Genomic DNA, 21627 nt, shown 5'->3' with positions numbered 1-21627 from the left:
ATAATTATAGTGGAGTAAAAGCACAATATTTGGTGGAGTAGAAGTAAAAGTACTGACAATTGGAAATACTCCAGTAAAGTAAAAGTACCTCAAAATTGTACTTAAGTACAGTACTTGAGTTAATGTACTTGGTTACTTCTGCACACCTCTACACACACACACACACACACACACACACACACACACACACACACACACACACACACACACACACACACACACACACACACACACACACACACACACACACACACACACACACACACGTACGTACACACACACGTACGTACACACACACACACACACACACACCGCACCTGTCTAGCATGTTGTGGCCATGTGTAGGAGGAAGGGGATGTGGTAGTGGTGGGTGGGTTGGGGTCGTATAATTACCAGTAGCCAACAAAACCAGACAGCGTCAATCCAGAGAGGCCCACAACCTGTAATAACATTAAAGTCTCAACACAGCCTCCACATGGGGCATGATAAGATTTAGCACCACTGCTGGCCATTTCATGTTTCAGTGAGCGTTTATACGAGTTCAATAGTCAAGTATTCAAAAGTAAAAAAAATATGAAGTACATTTACAGAAATGGTCAGACAGAAATGTTCAGAAATCTACAAGCAGACATCTGTAAGCAGACATCTACAAGCTCATCTACAAGCTCACAACGCACCGCGATGCGATGCGTTGTGAGCTTATAGATCGACTATTTTCACTATATTTTAAATAGGGTTGAATAAGTGGTTAATCCATAATATATTTTTGGTGCGTTTCTGTCCCAATACAAGAAAGACTCCCTTCCTAGAAATGTAGTGGAGTCAAAAGTACAATATTTCTATTTGAAATGTGTTAAAGTCATCAGCTTGCAAAAATCAAAAACAAACAAAATACTCGAAAAATGTACTTAAGTACAGCATGAAAGTAAATGTACTTAGTTACTGTACCACTGGATTTAGCACCGCTGCTAGCAATTTCACATTTCAGCGTTTAGTACCGGCTCCACACACTGTATCACTGGTGTCTGGATGATGTGTGGGGTTGGGAGCCATTGCTAAAGTGGTGGGCAGAATAAAAGAAAATGAGAACACCAATTATTCCAGAGAAGGCTGTGAGATGTGTTATGATGTGGAAGCGTTCCCTCCTTGTGTCCAAGGTAGGCTTAATAAAATATTACGAGCAACAAGGAACTTCACCAGAGACTATATAGGGCTTAAAACTTTACTTTTCTCCACGGCCTTCAACTATTGGTCCTTGTTTAAATTTTATCTTTTTTGTCTACATTAATCAATGTGTGGGAGAGCTAGTCCTAAAAGAGAGGGAGCTACATAAAAGGTCATTTGTAATAATGTAGGACAAATAGTACTGACCTCATAGACTGGTCTGGACTCCATATTTGGGCAAGCCTCACATGGAACTACGTTTACGGTCTTAAAAGGGACACAGACAGACTGATACAGAAATCTCTATTGATGCGGGTGAAACATTAAAAACAAACAATCGATTTAATAAGCATATCTTTTCTATTCAAAGGCCTCCTTTAAAAAGTCTTTGACTGTGCTTGGGTGCGACAATATCTCAGCATCATGTTCCGTTTAACATTATCTTCTCCTTAATATGACAATCCAAATCATATCCATAACGTTAACTACTTTTGGTGAGCAGACATACGGAGAACGGAGATGCGAGGTGTCGATCCATGGGAAGGAGACGGAAAGGTTTGTAATTAATCTCCACCAGAGCTTGTAGATGAGCTATTTTCGGCTAGGGTTGGATGCAGTTCCCAGTTTGACAGTATGTCTGTTTATCCTCTTCAAATATCACACCATGTTTGAAACTAAGTTCTACCTGAGGAGGAGGATCAGTACTGCCTGCTGTAACTTTAATTAAACATTTTGTAAACATCATATTTTTCGCGTTTAATGTCCCCTGGATGACGGGGTGTCATTAGTCTCGAGTGCCGAGCCCCACCTTGAGAAACGTTTTGTGGTGTGCGCGCCCAATGAACGTTTTAAATCCAGTCTAAATGAATCATCATGTCAGTCATGTAGGGCTGGCCACAACTACTCAAATATTCGGATATGTGTTCGTTGGGTAGACATTCAAATCTCAGTTTGGGTTCTTTTTTATTTAATTATTTTAGCTGTACAGACCTTCACCCGCAGGTGGCGATGGTGATACGCATCAAACCACCACCAGGTCTTCCAACTTTTAATTGACATGGAAATGTTTATTATTGCATCATTGGGACACACCCAAAAGCTAACGTTACTTTAGCTTTTAATTGAAAATAAGTATTTTATAATTATATTATGCCTATTATATTGTTGCTGTCGGGTGGAAACCTTGTATGTCCAAAATCGTTCCTTTTTTATTATTATTTTAAAAACGTTTTACAGTGTGAGCACTACAAGCTCACAGTGCTATTTTCACTCTTCACTCATACAACACTCTTGTATGATTAAAGCCTCACTATGTAAGTTTTATTTATGAATAAAATGTAATTTTGTCCAGTCTGTATGGTAGAGTATGTTAATACAATATAACTTATACAATTGGGGTGGTTGTATTTTGTCTCCCTGCTCTTCTGTTGAGACATTTAGATCGTGAAATATGGAGATAAAAGGTTTCTGCCTGACAGCGACAATATTATATGACTACAAGGACCCAGCTTTTCCACTCAAAGCAACAAATGAACCACCTATTCAGGGACACTGGATATACTGTAGTTTTAAAACCAGACATCACAGGGCAGATTGCGTAAACCACTATAGCTTGAACACTCTGCTTTGAACACAAGCATATTCCCTGAACTAATAAATGTGTCTTATATTTCCAGGTTTCAGTGCATTACTCGTTTGCGTTCATTCCAATCTCCGCTAGGTGTATGGGCTAGACTGGTACAGCAGGTGGGCGTATGAGCACTCAGGCTTTTCAAGCCTGAAAACATTTCATGCTTGTTCAGTTGAGCGTTGAGTTTGCGGTGCTTTTGAAGATCCACCATTACATTACTATTATGAAACATTAACCACTCTATACTCCTTTTTCCCTCTACACCAAATCTCTTCACCGAAAAGATCTACAGGCCAAGTGAAATAATATAAAATAGATGCAGACTCTATTGACATACAGTATATACATGAAGAGTAGGTGTTAACCTGCAAGTTGGACTACTAAAGAATGGATGTTTGAATTTTGCTCGTAAATCATAATTCTCTCCAGGGACTATATCTAACAACACCTTTCAAACGCATTAAAAATGCAGTGATAACCTGACCTAACCCAAGCTACGATATAAAAGGAAAGAAAATAAGAAAGAAAGTTGATTTTCATACTGTACTGATATGTATAGAATCCAGTCAGTGGCTTTGGAAAATGCTCAGCAATGAAAATATGTTATACCTGTAACATAAACATCTTGGATACTGGCAGAGCCTTGTATTAGAGAGTTGCGTCACCTCGGGGGCAGAAAACAGCACCGGTCACGTGGTTCATGTGAACTCGAAATAGTGACAAACGCTCATAGACTCCAGTGCATTCCGTAAACTTCCGGTTCAGGGCTTTGTCACTATTCGCCAATAGAAGGCTTTGTAGAAGACTGGCCCGATGACGTGATCGGAGGTGACGCAACACTCCTTATATGGCTCTGGATACTGGGATTCACATGGGAATGGTGTGGCTCTTTATGTGGCCAGCCTGTGACGTCAGTCATCATCAATGACATTCTTGATGTTATGACTCCAAATGTGGGCAAGATTTCAGCGCATACACAGCAGCCCCTTTCAATTAAAGTAAAATAAATGTAGAGGTACTTCTGTAGCCTACTGGCAGCACTCTGCCACCTTCTTCATCATGCCACTCTGCCACTATCATCGGGACAGAGATGTTTGTATTTGGGGGTCATGGGGACGAGGACCACTACAACAACATCTGACATGTGACACACCGCTGGCTGCGCACGCCTTCTGCACAGTTTCTTCCAGAAGGCCACAGTGGTCACAGCACTTGAACCAGGACTGATATCCAATATCCAATGATATTATGGAAATCCAGTCCAGAGACCCTCTCCGCAAAGAAGGTTGAGCCCAAGGGGAAAAGCCACGTCTCAGATTTCTTCCTCCTTTCAGATCATCCTCTTTGGAGGATACAGATCGACACCTCGATGACCTGTACTTTAGAACTAGACTTATAAGTCCTAACAAACCTTCTAATTTTATATTCAGTATCAACCATTATGTGCAAAAGTAGTTTCAATAGAGTTTTGGTTGTGCAATCTATCTCAATAGCACCTGCTAACACATGGGTGAATATATACACCTTTGGGTTTTTTTTAATGCAAATGAGCAAGAAAATGTCTAATTATTTAGTTAAAGTCCAGGAAGGAGGAAGAAACTGCATATTAAGTGTTTGAGAAATGTAAATGTAAAAATCCTACCAGATGGTGTGTGTCTGGCCTTTCTAGTGTTGAATAGTTGAGCAATAGCAGGGGTCATAATATACTGTATGTAGAGACAATAATGATGGTGGTGTTTAACCACAGCAGACAATAAATAAGTTGTCATTTCTACCCCAGTGGTTCTCAGCGTGGTGTCCGGGGAACCCCAGGGGTCCTTTGGGGGGGATCCAGGGGGGTCCCCAGCAAAAATGTGTTAATATAGCATCAAAATCAGTTTAACCACTTTAACCCTAAATACATCCGCTATTTCATCTTTTAATCACTTAAACCCCAGCATCCTTATTGTGGGGAAGGCTTTCACAGATTGACAAGCTCACAACGTGTCGCAGCACGATGCGTTGTGAGCTTGTCGATTGGCTATTTTCACAAAAAGCTTTCGCCACAACAAAAAACAAATTTTTGACAAAAAAAAAATCACACATATAAAATCCATTCATTTAAAAACCTAAGAAACTGTGAAAATAGCAGATCGACAAGCTCACAATGCACTGTGAATCGCGATGCATAGTGAGCTTGTAGATCGGCTATTTTCACTATTAAATAGGGCTTATGTGGTTAATTCATGAAGTATTTAGGTGAAGGGATTTTAGGACTTCAGATTCTGGACAGGCTTTCAGAAGCTTTGTTATGCATGAGTCCGTTATTTCTGTATTTTACATTACTTTTGTAGCGTACTTTTTGATCATTTCGTTGTATAGAGTGGCTTTCCAGAGAAACGTCACATGGCTAGCTTGGTGGCCTCAAATAGATGATCTAACCCTTTTTAATCAGATTGAGTAAGGATTGCACGATTCATCAAATGACCACAGAAAAGAATCAAAGAGCACCAGCAACCCTAGAGGGAAACAAACACAATCCTACCAACATGTGAAGACCATGTGTGTTGGGTTGCTTGCACTGTGGGAGATTTGGCATTTGGTACTGAATCTAGGTTGAAGGGGAATTACACAGACATTGATTCTGAAGTTTTTTTATTTCAGTTTTTTTCTGGGATTTGATAATCTCCCGAGACAGATTCTGCCAAATGCAAAAAGAAAGATTTTTTTTTCTTTTTGATTCATAGATTGGGGATTTGTAAACACAGAGATAACTAAACTGTGCAAATATTGTCACTGATTTCGTTTAACATTTGAGAGACATTTCCAGGCACTTGAAACTGGCTTGGATGTGCAGAGCACGTTGCCCAGCATTTTAAGCCACTCGATGCACAGGGAATGTTAATCCACTAAGACCGGGAACGCATCTGTGTCATTTTAAGGTTTCTTTGGCTATTTAGAAATAGCAGATATACAAACTCATAGCACGGCACCGAGTGCCGCGCTATGAGCTTGTAGATCTGCTATTTGTTTGAAAAATCATGGAAGATTTGTGAAAATCCTTGAATATACAGTATATATAGATACATTTTTTAACTCAAATCTTTGTTTCTGGGGGTCCCTGGAACAAAATATTCCGCGGACAAATACATATAATCTTGGGGGTCCTTGACATGAAAAAGTTTGAGAACCACTGATATTATAGCAACATACGTTTGTTTTGTTTTTTTAACTGTTAGGACTTAGAAGACATTTGTAGAATCCCCAGAAGCAAAGATATGAGTTAAAAATCTTCGCTTAAAAAAACATACATATTCAAAGATTTGCTCACATTTTCAAAAATTCGAATACAAAGAAATTGCCCAAAGTATAAAATAATGGTTATAGCTAAGAAATCTAAAATGACACAGTATAAGCGTTCCCGGAATGAATGGGTTAAGCCTTGCAGAGAACATTTCACTCAAGCTAGCACCAGAATTAGAATGCATTTTACTGGCCCAGTGAGTTTCAAGTACGAGGGAATTGGACTTGGTGGGTTACTCATGTGGAGACAACTGTAATGTCGGTCTCCCTATATATTTAGGGACCCACAGGGCTCTATACTTGAGCCGCTGCCTTTTTTCCCCCTCTACACCAAATCTCTTCACCGAAATAGCAGATATACAAGCTCACGACATGGCGGAACGCGATGCATTGTAAGCTTGTAGAACTGCTATTTGCGCTGAATGTTCGCCTAATTGCCCAGAATAGGGACACAAGGGTTCAAGTGGGGATGCTAGGAAAGGTGGCTGTCAACCAAAGAGGACAGAATAATAAGCAGGCGTTTGTGAGCTTGTAGATCTGTGATTTTTGCCAAATGTTTGCCAGGTACACTAGGCTAGGGTTCATTTGGTTAAAAACATGACACGCACACATACGGGGGGGGGCGCCCGCTGGCCTAGCGTTCCAGGGCGCATACCACATATGCTGGTAATCCGGCTTGAAAGCGTGTCGCGGGTTTGACCCCCGATCCCGACGACCTTTGCTGTGTGTCACCCCCCCCCATCTCTCTCCCCATTTCCTGTCGGCCTACTTTCCTATCAATAAAGGTAGAAAGAAAAGCCCCAAAAATATCTTTAAAAAAAACATGACACACAGGAAACACACCACATCTAACATCCCAAGAGCCATCTTTCAGCGCTATAGTAAAATGAGAATTAAGACAATGAGCATCCCAGAAGCTAAAAGTAAAGTAAAGTAGTAAAGTAAATAGCTCGCAGTCTCCAACCGCAAACTGAATTGTCAAGCATTGTGTACTTGTTGATTTTCTTTTTGCACAATCTTTGTAGAAAGATCTTTTCATTCCATGTCTTTGTATATTTGATGGTACACTGGTGGTTGTCTATGGACTGCCTGGGTCAAACCGGGCCAAGAAGAAAGAAAAACAGCATGATCACAGCTTGTATTCCACATATATAAATACAGAGGTTTTTGAACAAGAATTGATCCAGGGCCCCGAACAAATATCCTCTGCAAAACGGGCTGCTTATGGGAGCTCCAGTGCAAACAAAAACCGAGGGGGCCGGCGTGGTGACTTAACCACAGCCAACAGCGCTCTGGAGGAGCAGATGTCAGCGAAGGACTCCTACGCCCGATGAAAGGAAAGGGGGAGCATCAGAGTTGCCAGGTTTTGTGAGTGAAACAAGCGACCAAATTAAACAAGCCCAAATTAAGTGACCAGTTTTACCACTTGAGCCCTATTATACATCAGCTATTTGAACAATCTACAAGCTTACAAGATGTGAGCTTGTAGATCTGCTATTTTCAAAAAAGAATCTTGAAGGAAATGTGCTAATTTTGAATGTTTTGAAACATTCAAAACCAATCTTGTATGGGGATCCCTGGCACAAAATCTTTTTAGATGGGGTCGCAGACAAATACGTACATATTAATTTGGGGGTACTTGACATGGAAATGTTTGAGAACCACTGGTTTAAACAACATTAGGAAACAAGCCCAAATAAGCAACTATGCACTTCAGATTTCAGAAACAAGCCCCCCAAAAAGCAGGCGCAACCACCAATATTTACAAGTGACTTTACAGAAAAACAAGCCCAAAGTCACTTATAATAAGCAGACTTGGCAACATTGGGGAGTGTATGTGACACAGAGAGGAGAGGAGAGCAGAGGAGAGGAGAAGAGAAATAGGTAGAAAAGCAAGAGAGAGAGAGAGAAATAAAGTTATTGATTTTAATAAAATTGCAGAAATACCGAAAATAGATCTGCTATTTTCACACTGTTGTCCTCTGTATACCGTTGTATGATGTCATACTGTTCAACATTTTCGCGTTGATTCATTGACTGAAAAATCGATAGAATAATTGCTAAGAAAATAATCCATAGTTGAAGTCCTAAGAGAGAGAGGGAGAGAGAGAGAGAGAGAGAGAGAGAGAGAGAGAGAGAGAGAGAGAGAGAGAGAGAGAGAGAGAGAGAGAGAGAGAGAGAGAGAGAGAGAGAGAGAAGGAGAAGGTAAGGGGATAGAAGGAAAGCAGGGCAGGGAGAGGGGAACGGGGGAGAGGGAGGGAGGAGGGTGAAGACGAGAGGGGGAGCATGGTGGGGGGGCTAAGAGGAATGGGAGGGCAGGGAATGAGAGGAGAACCAGAGAGGAGCGCAAAAAGTAGGGGAGAGGGTACAAAGGATTAAAGGATGGAGAGAGGAGCGTGTGTGTGTATGTAGAGGGTCATTATTGACACCATGTGTTACCACAGGAAGCTCCCTGGGAACATATATAAGCACACCCTGAAAAGAGCAGAGAGGGAGAGGGAGAGACTGACACTGAGAGGTCACATCCAAGCATGTGCAGCTGCATGTGTGTGTGTTCTGTTCACATAACATTATGATGTCTCTATGTCTGCGTGCATGCGTGCGTAGGTGCGTGCGTGTGGGTCAGTCCCTTTTTCTGCAGCTGTACATCTGAGTGTCAGCCACATGGGTAAAAAGGTCAAATCCCCCAGCAGAAGTACACCCACTGCTATCTATCAGACATGTCCAAACTCTAACGTGGGCAACGATATAATAAAACACAAAGAAGAGCGTGTGTGTGACTGTGTGTGTGTCAAAATGTTAACATTTCCCAGAAGGCCAGGAAATGTGGGGGAAAAAAAGCTAATAATTACACTGACACCCACTAGAGAGAGAGAGCGCGGTCCGTCAGAATGCTCTGAGGCAGTTAGTGCTTCAATGGAAGAGCCGGAGGCCGGCTGGAGGGAGGGGAAACGCTGGTTTTGTTTCACTCACACCTGAAGAAAGAATGGTTTTACATACAGGACTTGTTACATCACTGGAAAACAAGGCAGGGAAGCAGACAGCGAAGGCTCGCCTGAGCGAGTCGCTAGGCGGGTGGCCGCGCCGAGCAGTCGATTGCCTCGCACGTCGGCTATTTGGCAACTTAAGCTATGGTCAACTAATGGAAATTGAGTGAAACAAAACGAGTACTCCTCTGTCCCCTGGATATGGAACGGGATTGTCTTTAAAGGTGGCCCTTAATGTAAAGAAGAAATCTTTGAAAAAGAAGAGATGTCCACACACTGCACTGTAGCTCCAAGGGAATTACTTTAGTAAGGACTTAAAGGAGTCAAAGTCATTCCCTGGGAGGTGCAGTGCAGTGTGAGGACATCTCTTCGCTTTCATTGTACGTATTTTGTCCAGCACCTGTTAAATGATTTTTTTCGTTGTGCGATACCAGTCTATCCTGCCCAACAGAGAGAAGGATACCGCTCGCTCATATGCCGCCACCCTAGCAATTATGCCACTGTGATTGACGGTGAGTGGGCTGGGCTGACTTCCATTGTTGAACGAGTGGTCTCCTACCCAATATGATAGAGGTCGGGACCCATTCAGTACAGATAGTACAGGGAGCTGTGTCTTTCAGGATAGACAGGCCCCCCAACAGAAATAAATGAATGGAAAAGGGGACTTCCTGACAAAAAAATTCTCTGGGTCATTTATAGCACACATATACACATAAAGCATACATATATATTAGGGGTGTGCCGATATATCGTCGCGATATAATATATATATATTTTTTTTACAATAATAATAATCAGGCATGCAAAAACAGCCCCGGGGTGAAAAGGGTGACAACATGTTGGTTTTTTTTCGGGTCAGGTGTCACACTATTGCCCTATTTGGATTCAAAATGGCTATTGTAGCTGAAAAGCTACAAGTTCGCATGTCTAGATATATGCAAAAACAGAATTATTTGTTTGCATTTGCTTTTTTTCTCCCCCATATATTTTTCATAATAAAAAAGTGCGTATCGTATCGAAATCGTATCGAAGTTGTGAGCCAAATATCGTATCGTATCGTTTGGTGAAATTAGTGTATCGGCACACCCCTAATATATATACACATCAATTACACTTATCTATTTACACTAGAGCAATTAACATTGTGCCACAAACTGGACTTTTACAGACTAAAGGCAGTTTTTATTTTATATATTATACATTTTGTTCTTTTGTTCTTTTGCTTTAGTTTTTTGCCTTTTCCCTTGTTCAGGTCTCTGACAGCCACAGGAAAAAACTCTTGAGCCTTGAGCCCAGGGCTTTGAGGCACCTCAAGCGCTTGCCAGTCCGCATCCGTTACTTTATCTCATTATTTTTGGGGGGATGAAGGGGTTTTAAAAATTGATTTCAACTGCCAGTATTGTTGTTTGTGCAGCTAAAAGTTTTCCTGTGAGTCATTGAAGGATTTAAGGTCGTGATCTATGTAAAGGTCACCAAGCACTGCAATATCCTAGGGGTGTGAGTGTGTGCGTGCGTGCGTGCGTGTGTGCGTGCGTGCGTGCGTGCGTGTAAAATATAGGAGAAAAGGGTGGAACGGAGAATATTTTTTAACTAAACTCCTCAGCAGGACGGATGGGGGCCAGATATGTCAGATACTTGTTTACCCGCAATTATTCATCATCATCTATTGAATGTTAAAAAACACTTTTATCCTGGCGTCTCTTATTTTGAGCATGTCATTCTAGATTTCTTCTATTTCATTATCATTCTATTTAAAAAATAGCAAATATAGCAGATTTACGTGGACATTGAGATATTACAATATCTACCATCTCAGACGATAAATAGTCTCGTATCACGATATCGATATATTACCCAGCCCTAGTGGGACCAATTGCACACACCAACATATACAGTACCATACAAGGTGTAGATACATTGTTGAGTACTCTTTTGAGTACTCAGTGCACGTTTATAGTTATTCTCAGTATACACACATACCACACACACACACTTACCAATTTATCAAATAATGCCTTGTTTCTCCCTCTCTAAGCCTACTGAGGAACAGAGCGGAGAAGATATTGTGTCCCTGGTAGAATTAACTATTGATTTTCTCCTCAGCATTATCAATGCTGTTCTTCTGACAGCAAAACAGCTAAGACGCACGCACGCACACACGCACGTACACGCGCGTGCGTGCGTGCGTGCGTGCGTGCGTGCGTGCGTGCGTGCGTGCGTGCGTGCGTGCGTGCGTGCGTGCGTGCGTGCGTGCGTGCGTGCGTGCACACACACACACACACACAAAGTTGCTTTCCATGAAGATGTGCTTTACAAGAGGAAGTTCAGGACCACAGGTAAACACAACACAAATCAAATATTAACACTGCACTTGCAACCCACACACACACACTAGACTGAACAAACAACCACACTATATGCAAATGCTGCACTATAGTCAGACGGGCTATTACTGTAAGATATCAAAACAAATTGTTCAATAAATGCAATTGGATACACACACAAATGCATGCAGCACACATTCAGCCACACTTATCACATTAAGCAGTAAGTTATGTCCCAAACAACCATAGTATCTCCTATCCACACTATTTGACCCATTAAAACCGGGAAAGTATCCGTGTCATTTTAGATTTTTGTGTTGGCTATTCAAAAATAGCAAATATACAAGCTCACAGGGCGTGAGCTTATCCATCTGCTATTTTTGAAAGTTTTTGAAAAATCTTGTGTGTTGTGTGAGAACTGCTGATTTAGAAGGTATTAGAATCGGCGCCAATTCGACTATGAAAGGGTAACCCATGCGGAACCTTCAATAGCCTCAAGGTTTCCAGAACCTGTGAAATTGTTTTTCGTTCGTTTCCATTATAACCATTATAACCATTATAAACACAACCACCCCTGAAGGGCAGGTACTGTATGTCATTAAAACAATTCAATTAAAAATAGCAAAAATAGCCACTCTGCAAGCTAACAACATGTCACGGTGCGTTGTGAGCTTGCCATTTTCAAAATAAATTGAAAGTACCACGGGTTAGTACCACCTTCTCAGCAGGGTCCAAATGAGGTTCTGAGAGCCTTGTCTGAAACCAAGCCGTAGCGCATGGAAATGAATCCAGAACATATGATATACGTTGCACGGCACGGTTCACCTGGTTCCTTTAGTCGGAAAGAGACAATATTGGGGTCTGCATTGACCACATGAACCCTGGCGACCCTAACCTTTCAACAGAAATAGAAGATCTACAAGCTCACCATGTGTTATGAGCATGTACTGTAGATCTGCTGCTTTCGGCAAAGAGATTTATAGAGCATATTACCTGAGGGAACTAAGAATATAGGGATGTGTGGTTAATGTTAGTCTTTGCAGTCAGTAGCCAACTTACTTTTACCCCATGCTGTGACGAGTGTCACAAAGGAACTCTCCAAAGTTATTAAACTTTTATGAAACAGTTTTTTTCCCCAATTACAATTTAGGCATTTAGCAACTTACATATAATATATGTAAGTTGCTAAATGCCTAAATTGTACATATACATATTATGTATAACATCAGAGCAAGTGGCATGGACCCTAAACAACAAATGACCGCTACACAAAGGAGACTCTTTGTGTCTCCTACCGGAACCGCTGCGTATCGGTCCGCTGGTCATCAAATTATTGGCTTTAGAAATGGGGTGACTAATCGATAGAAAAAAAGCATTTTTTTCAGTGAACTATCCCTTTAACACTGTGGATTTTACTGTGTACGATATGTAAACTCAAAGCTGCAACATTAACGAAGCACAGCTGTTCGACGAAAAAAAAAACACCTCCAGTGAAGATGAACACCATTGAGAGGGTTACGCAGTGGGACGCAGACGGTAAGCCAGCAGACGAGCGCTGGGGGGAGATGTTTGCCCATTTCCAGACGAGACGAAAGTTCACTTTCAAAACATTGGTCTAATCTGTCAGTTTGCCATGTGTTTACCTGGCAAGAAAATCCCCAGTGGAGAGGCTCTTTTCCATCATGAATAACACCTGGATGGACGAGAGGAACCGTAGAGGGACTGACAACTCTGAAAGCACTTCTCTCATTACGCCGGGAAACTTTGATGATAGCTGCACAGAGTTCCACCAGAAAGCTCCTGGGAAACTGAAATCTCCCAGAGAGGATCCACTCGTCACACAAGTGCTCTTTTAAAAAGGCATATCACTTTAAAGGCTCTTTCTTGGTTTGTTAATATTACCCAGGTGCAATAGTGGTTTAATATTTTTGATGTTTCACGCTTTGTAGACTCTGCATTTTAATTCTGGGATTCTGGGGAAACTTATGGAGTGATGAGAGCAGCATAAAATTGACTGCAACCAGCTGGTGGCATTGACTTGTGAAGATAATAGGCCTAAAGTTAAAGTGATTTTGATGTTAAAATAAAAGTTATTTTAGATATTTATAGGCTACTCAAAGATACGTGTATGTTCTTTTTATAAATAAATGAAAATAGCTGACAGAGAATGTGTCACAGTTGAACATTTAGCTGGCACCACCAGCTGCACTTGTGCACAAAAATACCATATGTTTTGTTTTGAATGGTTTTGAAGGTATCTGGCAAAAGTGGCAATCAATAAATATGTTACAACATTACAACAGTGCAATCGTTGTGTTTTGTGTTTACTAGTACTACAGCTTTCAAATAAACTATGTTTTGGTGGATTTGTCCATGGTGTTGAAAGGTGCACTGTCCTGAAAACCTCTATGGCAGGGGTTTTCAACAGGGGGTCCGGGACCCTTAGGGGGTCCTCAGAGTTACTACAGGGGGTCTGCCAAATCTTTGTGTGGTGGGTAACGTCAGCCGAAAATAGAGGGAAAAAGAGCAGACCAAGTACAGAGCCAACGGTCAAGTTGACTATTGAGGGTTTAAAGGTTAACTATCTGAAAATACACATTAACGTGAATCCAGCTATCTATGAAAAAAAGGTAATCTGCAACACAATTTTATACAATATGTAGTGGGAGTCCCTGCTTCATCTCTCTCTCAGCTAGGGGGTCCTTGGCCTGAAAAACATAATAAACCTCGGCTCTATGGTGCGTGCATAAGCAGCACATACATGTGCACGTACACTAAAGGGTCTCGGAGTTTGGGGGTCACCCGAGTGAAGGTGTGGATCACGTCCTGAAGGTAGGGGGTGCCATATGCCCTTGGTTGATTGTACAGTAGGTCATCATCACCAGTGTTTTGAATTAGACGTGCGGGCAGGAACCAGGAGTCACTGAGGGGAACGCAGAGGAGGGAGGTGTGAAAACTCAACCAACCTCTCTCTCTCCCTCTCTCTCTCTCCCTCTCTCCCTCTCTCTCTCTCTCTCTCTCTCTCTCTCTCTCTCTCTCTCTCTCTCTCTCTCTCTCTCTCTCTCCTACTTCCTCCATCTATACTCTACTTCTGTCCCTTCCTATCATTGACCGGAAGGCTGTAGCACCACTCTTTCTTAGCACCTTAGTCTAAATTTAAACACACACACACACACACCTGTTGGTGGTCATATGAGCCGTGTCTTTGAGGAGAGGGCAACACAGTCATTGATTAATTAGTTACCCTGAATCCGATGACAAGTTAACAGCACCGGGGGCCAAATACTGTTTAAGCTGTGTGACAGTAATCTATAAGACATTATGTTATAAGAGTAACCTTCCCCTCAGTATCTCATCTCACTTATGGATTTATATCACAGCCAATAAAACCACACACGCACGCACGCACGCAGAATCATAGCACTGTGGGCTGTGCACACCTTAATGAAAAATGAAAACAAGCCTGATTCAGCCCTTGCACTAGCTAACCCCACATCTTTCATCCTGCTATTAAATGAACAAAACTCTGTCAGTTCGTCCTCATCCATTTATCTCCTCAGGGGGTTGGCCAATCAGTCTGAAACTGCACGTGGGCCCCGCTGACCACTGGCATATGCAGGGACTGATGAAGCCGATTCTTCACTTTAACCTACGTATTATGCTCACGGCGAATAGCAGAAATAGCCAATCTACTGTACAAACTCTGCTATTTTTGGAACAATTTTGAAAATGTTCCTTTCCACCTTGAGGAGTTGATACCAAATTCAAACAGACAAGCATTGCATAACATAAAGCATGTTTTTTTTGTGTTTTCGGAGACATCTGTCCGTGTGAGCCTCCGCCAGCTAAAAGTGTTTCCGAAAATAGCAATGGACATCGAGCGCGCGCCTGAGCCTCACTATAAGCCGGTTGACCTGGCCCGCTCCAAGCAAGTGTTCTTTCTGTCCTGCCCCCCTTCCTCCCCCCCCCTACCCCCGCACGTCAGCCGCCTTTTTTCCTCCCTGTTTCCTTCCTTCCTTCACTTTCTCTAAAGTCTCATTGTAACCTCTCTGTGGTCCGCCACATTGATATTCACATTGAATTTACTCTGTTTGGGTTCCCAGGCCGAGGCATTCGGGGAGGCCCCGGGCCCCCGGCGTATTGCATCAAATCCATTCAGCTAAGCCTGGCTGCCTTCGCATTATTAGCACGGCAGACTGCGATATTTTGTGAGCATAATGCTATTGGGATGAATTCACTTCATAAAAATGTTGATTTCTCTGATGGTTTAGAAAAGCCATTCTGGATTCATAAGAGCGTCCCCACCGACACCTCTGGTGGGTTCACGTCACATCAGGCTGAGCCCAGACGGGCTAAAACCCACATTACCGTTGCATAAACACTTCATCGCTTGTGCTGCACAACGCCTGGTATCTGTCTACATCTGAACCATTTTCTGTTGGGTTTTCTGGGCTTTAAATCCGTCATAAACAATGTCACGGTCTAATGTCATTTTCACCACTGTAAAGCTATGATTTATAAATAGAACACCAACTAAATACATCCCACCCTGTCTAATGAAAATGTTTTGCTTTTTATTTGGGGTTGGCCTCATACCAATCGCCAATTGGAGTCTAGAGATGACCTGGCTTTTATTTATTATCAATAACACAGCAAAATGCTCAGTGTTCATTTAACCATTTGCAAGAGAGTGTACAAATGGAACCTTACGGGTCCTTTTTGTTCCATTTGTACACAAAATTGAATTAACACTCAGGATTTTACGGTGTAATGGCACTGTAGCTACAGTATTACAGCTCGACCATCAAAGAGCCAGGTCAGAATCCCGCCCGTCTACTATTCTTTCCTCTGCCCACTTTATCACTACTTCAAACTCATCCTCTCTCACTCACTCACTCTATCACTCTCTCTCTCTCTCATCTCTCCACCTTTTACAATGTAGCCGCTTCACCCCGCCTCGCGTCTCTTCATCTCGGATTTCTCATCCTTGTTTTTAGATCTCCAGAGGTTGCCCCCCTCCTTTCCTCGCAGTCCTCCTCCTCCACCTCCTCCTCCTCCTCCTCCTCCTCCTCCTCCTCCTCCTCCTCCTCCTCCTCCTCCTCCACCTCATCCTCCTCTCCATCTCATCCCCTTCCACTGTCTGTGTGTCTGATTATCTCCTGATGTCTGTGAGCTGTGTCACTGATAGAGCGCAAGACTGGCTGACATGCCTGGTAATGAGGCGCCTCACACAGATGGCCTCTCTCTCTCACTCTCTCTCTCTCTCACACACACACACACACACACACACACACACACACACACACACACACACACACACACACACACACACACACACACACACACACACACTATACTTGTGTGGATATCAACATTTTTGTTTACTTTTTTTCAGTTTTTGGTGTGCAACGCCGGTGTGCAACTAAGGATAAATCAGGCATAACTCCAACCCTAACCTCCTCAACCTAACCTCAAAACCTTAACCCTAACCTCTGAATTACTAACTCTAAAACCAAATTTTATTAACTCATAAAACAACCATTTCTCTTTGGAGGACCAGGAAAAAGTGTGCTCACAATGTCTATTTCTCAGATTGTAGGCTACTATACTTGTGGGGATATTTACTATTTAGCCCTTACAAGTATAGTAAGCACACACACACAATACACCTCTCCCCAGAGGTGTTCCAAAGCACTCCTGGGTTAAACAGTATAGCTGGAGATACGGTGAGTAGGATTAATAGAAAAAGGGCATGGTGGGGAGCGAAAAGAGATTTTTCGCATCTTCAGTCTCGGAGAAGCCCCCACCTCCTACAGAGGCAAAGCACGTATGCGAAAATGTGAAAACATGGACAGACTCCATTGGGCTCCTGCACAAATGTTGTCTGCTGCCACGAACAAAATGACTTTTTTTCTTGGCGGCTGTGCTTGAGTACAGCTGGGTCATTTATAGCTCTTCAGCCGCTGTGACGAGGCATAACTTGTACAAATCCAGGAGAGAACGCACACACACCACAGACTAATGGATGATACAAAATGCCAAGAGGGGCTCACAGCATGCACCTACACGCTTAGACTTTCTTCCTGCGTATACCGTGCGTGCACACCATGCACAGCAAAACCCTGACTTTTCATTTAAAAGTGTGAGGGTAAAACTGTGTTCTACACTGTCAGAGTTAAATTAGCACTCAGGATTGTGCAAAGATTTCAAGCAAAACATTGCTTGAAAATCAGTTATTTTCGCCGACACTATACTATGGAGTATATTTAACACTTTACCTGCCAATCACGAGTATAACCGTTGATGAAAAATACACCCGTTTACTGCCATCCACGAGTATAACCGTTTTTTTTTTTTTGTCTTTTTTTTTCAATTTATCCACACAGAACCAGAGATATCACGATCCAAAGATTTCTAGCTCCATTCACTCCTTGGTTAACTTATTACTTTAAAATCATGTATCTCGGCTCCTGTGTAAAAAAAAATTAACCACTGGCACTGGGGGAAGTAAAATAAAAAAGAAACTCTGGCAGGGAGCTTTAACAAGTCAACTTCAGACTTTAGTGTTAAAATACATAGGACCTTTCACAAAAAAAAACTGCATACTCACACATTCCTTTCTCTGCTTTATTAATCAACGTTTCGGTTGAACAGGGACCTTCATCATAATGATAGTTCCTGTTTGCCTGAATGTTGATTAATAAAACAGAGAAAAGTATGTGAGCGGGAGTATGTATTTTTTGTGTGAAAGGGTCTATGTATTCAACACTAAAGTCTGTATGCAAGTTTTTATCTAAGTGGATTTAGTCCCCTTACTCTCAGCACCACAAACATTTTTGAGAGTGTGTATGTTGATCTCTCCTAAAACACCTAAAAACAATATACTTCGTTGACAAGAGCCCCCAGGGGTCTATTTGGTCCGCACCTTTGTTCCCTATACAACAACAAATATCTAAAAATAGCCAATCTACAAGCTTGTTTGTAGATCTGCTATTTCCACCAAATGTTTCGCCATTTTTTGCAGAATGTTTTCTATTATGACATGCCATTGTGGGATGCTAGAGGTGCTATGTGGTTTAATAGATAGGAGGACCAACATGTTTTGTTATGATCCCTGCTGCCACACACACACACACACACACACACACACACACACACACACACCCCCCATGTCATCTGTATTGATTTTGTCCCAGATGTCAATCCCTCATCCCTTCAGCTGAACGCAATATTGAAACATCCGTGTCTGTGGACAATGTGTGTCATTGCCTTAACAGAAAGCAGACAGCCAGTCCAGAATGAACTACACAGAGCACAGTAATCTATCCAACGAATACAGACGGACATAAAAGTTACAAAAGGCCAACTTTTGCCACCTTTCTACGCCTAGCAAAAGGTCTCCGGCTGTCATTTAGGATTCAAAGCATGAATCACTCCTCGTACGTTCGTGTGACAATTTGAGCTCTTTTCAGAAATGGGCTCCTCATGCCATTTCAGAATCAGAATCACTTTAGGTCACCAGGGATGGTAAATGTAAAGGAATTTGTCTTGGTGACAGTCGTACGGCGCCATATCTGGAACTAATGTGATAAGATTTGTTTAATACAGGCAAGCGCGGTATACGGTACAAGATAAAAAAGGAGCTCACATTCTTTGCAAAGAGAGCAGAACCTACTTTACACACTATACAGATGCAGAATTAATCTTACTATATACAGTACAATCATAATTCCACTATGTGCATTCATACAGTGTGGAATACAGCATTGTTATAGCTGAAAGGCATCTACCTAGTAAAATCCTCAAAGTTAATCTATTCATTTCTAACCTGCATAGTCTCTGAGTTACAAATGGAGCTCAGAGTTCAATTTAAACTCACCGTGGAGCAGAACAATGTAGAATGTACAGTCAGTGATGGAAAAAGTACTCACATGTTTGACTTAAGTAAAAGTATCAATACCCTACTGTAGAAATAGTCTGTACAAGTTCGGTATTCAAAAATGTACTTGAGTAAAAATACAAAAGTATTGGCATCAAAATGTACTTTGAGTACCAAAAGTAAAAGTACTCATTATGCAGAAGATCCCATTTCACAACTTTTCAAATGTATATAATGTACACAAATCTTTTGAATATAGCAGATCTACAAGCTATTTTCAAATGGCCGAAATTCATAAGTAGGGCTGAAGTGGTTACTGTATGTTGTAATAATAAACCAAATCTACAAAGCAACTAGTAACTACAGTTTTCAAATAATTGTAGTGGAGTAAAAGTACAATATTTGCCTCTGAGATGTAGTGGAGTAGAAGTAAAAGAACGGAAAATTGGAAATACTCCAGTAAAGAAAAAAATGCACAAGTACAGTACTTGAGTAAATGCACTTAAACAAGTTACAAAATAGTTACTCTGACAATTAGGAATGTGTCCTGAGTAGCAGGGAGCATAAGCATAATCCCATGCTAGTGGCACAGACAGTGCTCAAGCATTTTTGTGCAGAATGTCTGAGTAGTGAAAGTCTGCAAACAAAACTAGGTAATGATAAACAGCGTGGGCTAAGCAGTAACACAGCTTCACGCTTCATTTATTTCCTGTAATTAAACCTGACTTCTGACTTGTCTGAATGGTAATGGCAACACAAATAAAATCTAAATAAAAGAAGATCAGCGATGCAATATGAAGCATCAGAATGGAAGATAGATAGGCTGCACACCAAGAAATGGGTAGAGAGGAAGAGAAAGGATAGTGGAAAGAGACAGGTGTAGGTGCTGTAGGCAAAAGATATATATATAGATAGATAGATAGATAGATAGATAGATAGATAGATAGATAGATAGATAGATAGATAGATAGATAGATAGATAGATAGATAGATAGATAGATAGATAGATAGATAGATAGATAGATAGATAGATAGATAGATTTGTACCATAGGCCTAGAATATGAGAGAGAGAGAGAGAGAGAGAGAGAGAGAGGTTCTCAAAGTGGGGCCCTTGGGGGGGTTCCAGGGGTCTTCAGCAAAATGAAGAAGAGTTCAATTTAAGTTTAATAGCACACTGAAATAAAATATCAGAATGACTATTCATATCATAGGTTTCACTGTCTCCAATGTTATCTCTCCAGCCCCACACCTATAGTTGTAGAACTGTACTGTTCTGTATTTAAACATTTGGCAAAATATTGTCCCCGGCCTATAAGTAGCCTATCACTGTGGGGGTCCTTGACATAAACATGTTTGAGGAGGACCACTGCTATAACCCTGCTTTGACAACAACACACAGCCCAGTGTAGCCTATGTTAGACAACACCAGGTTATTTCATTCATTGGATACTTTCACATTCCATGTTTGATATCAAGCGCATGCAGCTGCGTTTGGAAGCCATGATGGAAGCGAGGAGAAAAGGTGAGAAGAGGTGAATAAATTGATCAGCAGTCTATCTCTCGGTCCATCGCTCAAGAGGGGGGTTGGGGGGGGGGGGCTCACTCACCTCTTTGCTGTGCCTGGCAGAATCGGCATTGCCATAGCAACAACGCCGCGGGAAGAAGCGCGAGCCAAACTCGCCTCATTTTCCAGTCGGTGGCTTTTCACTGTCCGCTCGTGCCAGCCAGTCAGGTCCAGGTCCGGGGCTATACGCACTTTCTGAGATACACGCGCTAAACAACTGGAGAAAACTTTTTAAGAAGTTGAACTAAAACTCTCTCCAGTTCTTCTCTCCTCCCTCGTCTCGTCTCGTCTCTTCTCTTCTCTCCTCCCACTATCCTCTTCTCTGTTCGCCCTCCCTCTCTTCTTTTCTTTTCAATTCTCCCTCCTCTTTTCACTCTTCTCCTCTCCTCTCCAGCTCGATACGTCGTCGTACGCTAGTGTCGCACATGCCGGAAATGGTACTCTATCTAAAGACCAGGTGCAACAATTAGCCTAATTAAAACTAATTATTTGAGATATTATAGACACTGCCTGAAGATGATGATACTTAGTGAGTAGATATGTTTATTATAGGCTAGTCTGTTTACATTATTATTTTGAAATTGACATGTTCTTTTTCAGATGATGAGTCAACAATAAAGGAGTAGTTCAACTAAAAAATTACTTACTTTCTATAACTTTTTTGTCCCATTCCTGACCAAATAATTCAATGACCTGGTCATTGGTAAGTAGGAGACTCAGTAGCTAGGAGACTCAATCCTGCCGGTCATCAAATTATTGGTTTAGGAATGCGACAAAAACAAAAACATCTTCATGG

The 21627-nt window shown here is 41.7% G+C and overlaps 1 protein-coding gene across 7 annotated transcripts in view; it reads right to left on the bottom strand.

Moving 5' to 3' along the window:
* lama2 (laminin, alpha 2) overlaps positions 1-21100 on the bottom strand; it is a 316273-nt gene extending 295173 nt beyond the window's left edge. For all 7 annotated transcript variants that reach the window (XM_080453619.1, XM_080453620.1, XM_080453623.1 and 4 more), the window contains exon 1: positions 20875-21100. In XM_080453619.1, coding sequence (XP_080309745.1) covers positions 20875-20953 — 79 coding nt within the window. In that variant the 5' untranslated portion in view covers positions 20954-21100. The remainder of the gene's footprint in view (positions 1-20874) is intronic.
* Positions 21101-21627: the final 527 nt, after the last annotated feature.

Source organism: Gymnoscopelus braueri (assembly GCF_963280865.1).
Source record: "Gymnoscopelus braueri genome assembly, chromosome: 16".
NCBI classification, from domain to species: domain Eukaryota; kingdom Metazoa; phylum Chordata; class Actinopteri; order Myctophiformes; family Myctophidae; genus Gymnoscopelus; species Gymnoscopelus braueri.
The sequence above is the reverse complement of the archived record's forward strand: the minus strand, read 5'-3'. Positions and strand labels throughout refer to the sequence as shown.